We start from the raw sequence: 2,494 nt of genomic DNA on the forward strand, positions 1-2,494 counted from the left end.
TCTCGATAAACGAAACATATTTTCTCTTTATCGTTTTTCAAATAAGTCCAAAATAACGGAGTTATTTTACTTTGAAAATTTGCAAAAAAAATATTTTTTAAAATTTTGAGAACCACTGGATCTTTTCTGGATTTTCTTTCTTGTAAATTTAATCTAATATCTATGTTGCCATATTATCAAAAAATTATGGTTTTTAACTAAAAAGTAAAAATAAATTCGAAGTTTGAATTTTTTTTTTTCGCGAAAAAACCTCATAGGCGTGTTTCTGGAGTTGAACTATACTCCCAGTTAAAATACTTGCACTTATTTCTGGGACACCCTGTATAATGAGTTGACTAACAACAGGGTCGTCGAGTTTGACATATGTATCTGAGTTCAGTTTCTGGATCGTAGTCGTTCCAAGCAATTTTCTTGTCAACTAGTCCAACCCCAATGCAGAATTCTTTTTTGCCAGCGTTGTCAGGTTGGTTCTTTGCCCAGTTGGTGTAAATGACTTTTTGCCCTGTGGAGACCCAGTAATATTCCAACTTCTCCGGATCAGCTAGACTACTTCCAGACAGCCAATAGCCTTCGTTCCAGCCTTCTAAAAATATCGAAAATAGTGTAGTAATTTATAACAACTATTTTGTTACAAACAAACCTTTTAAATCGTCTTTTTCCAGTACTTCGTTCAACATGTCTGTTTCTTCTTCACTTTCAACTGTTGCCAGTTCTAAACCCGCAGAAATGCAATAGATATAGGCTCTGAATTGATTGCCCTTATCAGGAGATACATAATACTTTTTATCAACTTTTTCCTTTGATTTGTAACTTTTGCTCGATCCTAAAAAATAATTGGATTATAATTACAAATATAAAAAAATAAAAAAATCTCTTGGTGTTGTTTACATTAGTCAAAAACTGTAATATACAAAATATTTCTTTTTCAAACAAGCCTGACACATGTCATGGGAATGATTTTAAGAATAATATCAAATTAAAATACCATTTTATATAGCAGACTCGAAGACACCTTTTGGTTGATGATGGGGTAATTATAATTATACTCTAAAACTATGGTAATGGCAAAATCATTTCCGATGCACGTCATCAACTTTGAGTGACAAGCGATGGCGACAGCGCTGCCAGATTGTGATGGATTTATGAGATGAATCTTAATTTAAAATTGACAAACACCATAATATATTTATTATATCATTTTTTAAAGAGTTTTAAGTTTAATTTTTAATTTAATAACTAATATTTTAGTGATTAATTGATTTATTTGTTTTATAGCTTATTTTACTTATTATAAGTGGTAATAACAACTTAGGGGGGTGCTATTAATGCACAACGAAGCCTTTACATTCAGCCAATAAAATTAATATCGTATCATCGTATCGTCGGACAACGGATGCATGAAAATCAAGCTTAAAGCAACAAAACACCGAGGGTACCATTTAAAAATCAAAAGTTGAAGTCATTTCCGGTGAAACCGGAAGTGACAGAAAACAATTGAATACGTCAATCAATCCTAATTTATGTCATATATTAATATACTAAATATCAAGTTTTTATCTGGAAAAATAAAAAAGTTATAGGGGGTGAGCCGATTTTGAGACGCACCCGGTATATTCATATACATGTATTTAAACTGAAATAAATTCTTGTATTAATTTCTGATTATGAGAACGCAATACTTTTTGAAAAATTAAATACTTTTACTCAATGCATTTCAGGTAAAATACGAACAACATACTAATACACGTAAAACAGTTACTATTATACAGGATGTTTCTTAAGCTGTAAAAATTTTGGGTGCGATTCCTCAAATATTTTTAAGAAAAAAAGTATAAAAAATATCGAATTTAATTAGCTTAAAATAAATGGTACGCCTACGTACGTATATCTTATTAAGTAAGTAATCTACATAGATATTGATTATTTCAACTTACTAGATTGTGGGATTTCAGAACCATATAACGTTTCACACAAAATCAAAGCTAAGAAGCTTAAAATTGTAGTTCTTCTTGTAATCAACTGAGTCAACATCATTTTTGCTTGATGTTACTATAGTATTTTTAAGATCCCTATACATGTTCATCTTTATATAACTTCTTGATTCGTACAGTACAGGACTAGATTGAAAATATAATATAAGCTAAGGGGACGGGGGCTTCAATTTATGAATTTCTGGAAATATAAATGTTAATATAATATCTTGTATTTATTTAAGAAAAAAACATGTACACACATGGCCAAAATTATAGCATATAACGATATTTTTATTTTATTTTGGACCTAATATGATTCTTTTTATATTTTTGGACATATTGGCTTACTACACGACTAACTAATATAAAATTAAAAATCCAAGTGCAACTAGGCTGTTATTATAACTTTATTTCAGAAAATATTGAAAACAATTTTAATTATTTCTCACAACTAATAGTCTGTATTGCCTCCTCGAGCCTCAATGCAAGCTGTGAGACGACGTGGCATGCTCTCAATTAAG

At 30.1% G+C, this 2,494-nt stretch overlaps 1 protein-coding gene across 1 annotated transcript; it reads right to left on the bottom strand.

Annotated features, from left to right (window-relative positions):
- Window positions 1–291: 291 nt before the first annotated feature.
- On the bottom strand, window positions 292–2,148 carry LOC115878801 (perlucin-like). The gene is made up of 3 exons (XM_030895405.1): window positions 1,935–2,148; window positions 641–823; window positions 292–583 (listed from the first exon to the last, which is right to left on the bottom strand). The coding sequence occupies exons 1-3, from the start codon at window positions 2,032–2,034 to the stop codon at window positions 336–338; spliced, it is 531 nt and encodes a 176-aa protein (XP_030751265.1). The 5' UTR covers window positions 2,035–2,148; the 3' UTR covers window positions 292–335.
- Between the last annotated feature and the right edge of the window lie 346 nt (window positions 2,149–2,494).

The sequence above is a fragment of the Sitophilus oryzae genome, unplaced genomic scaffold (assembly GCF_002938485.1).
Source record: "Sitophilus oryzae breed Bouriz unplaced genomic scaffold, Soryzae_2.0 scaffold_1528_pilon_pilon, whole genome shotgun sequence".
Taxonomy (NCBI): Eukaryota; Metazoa; Arthropoda; class Insecta; order Coleoptera; family Curculionidae; genus Sitophilus; species Sitophilus oryzae.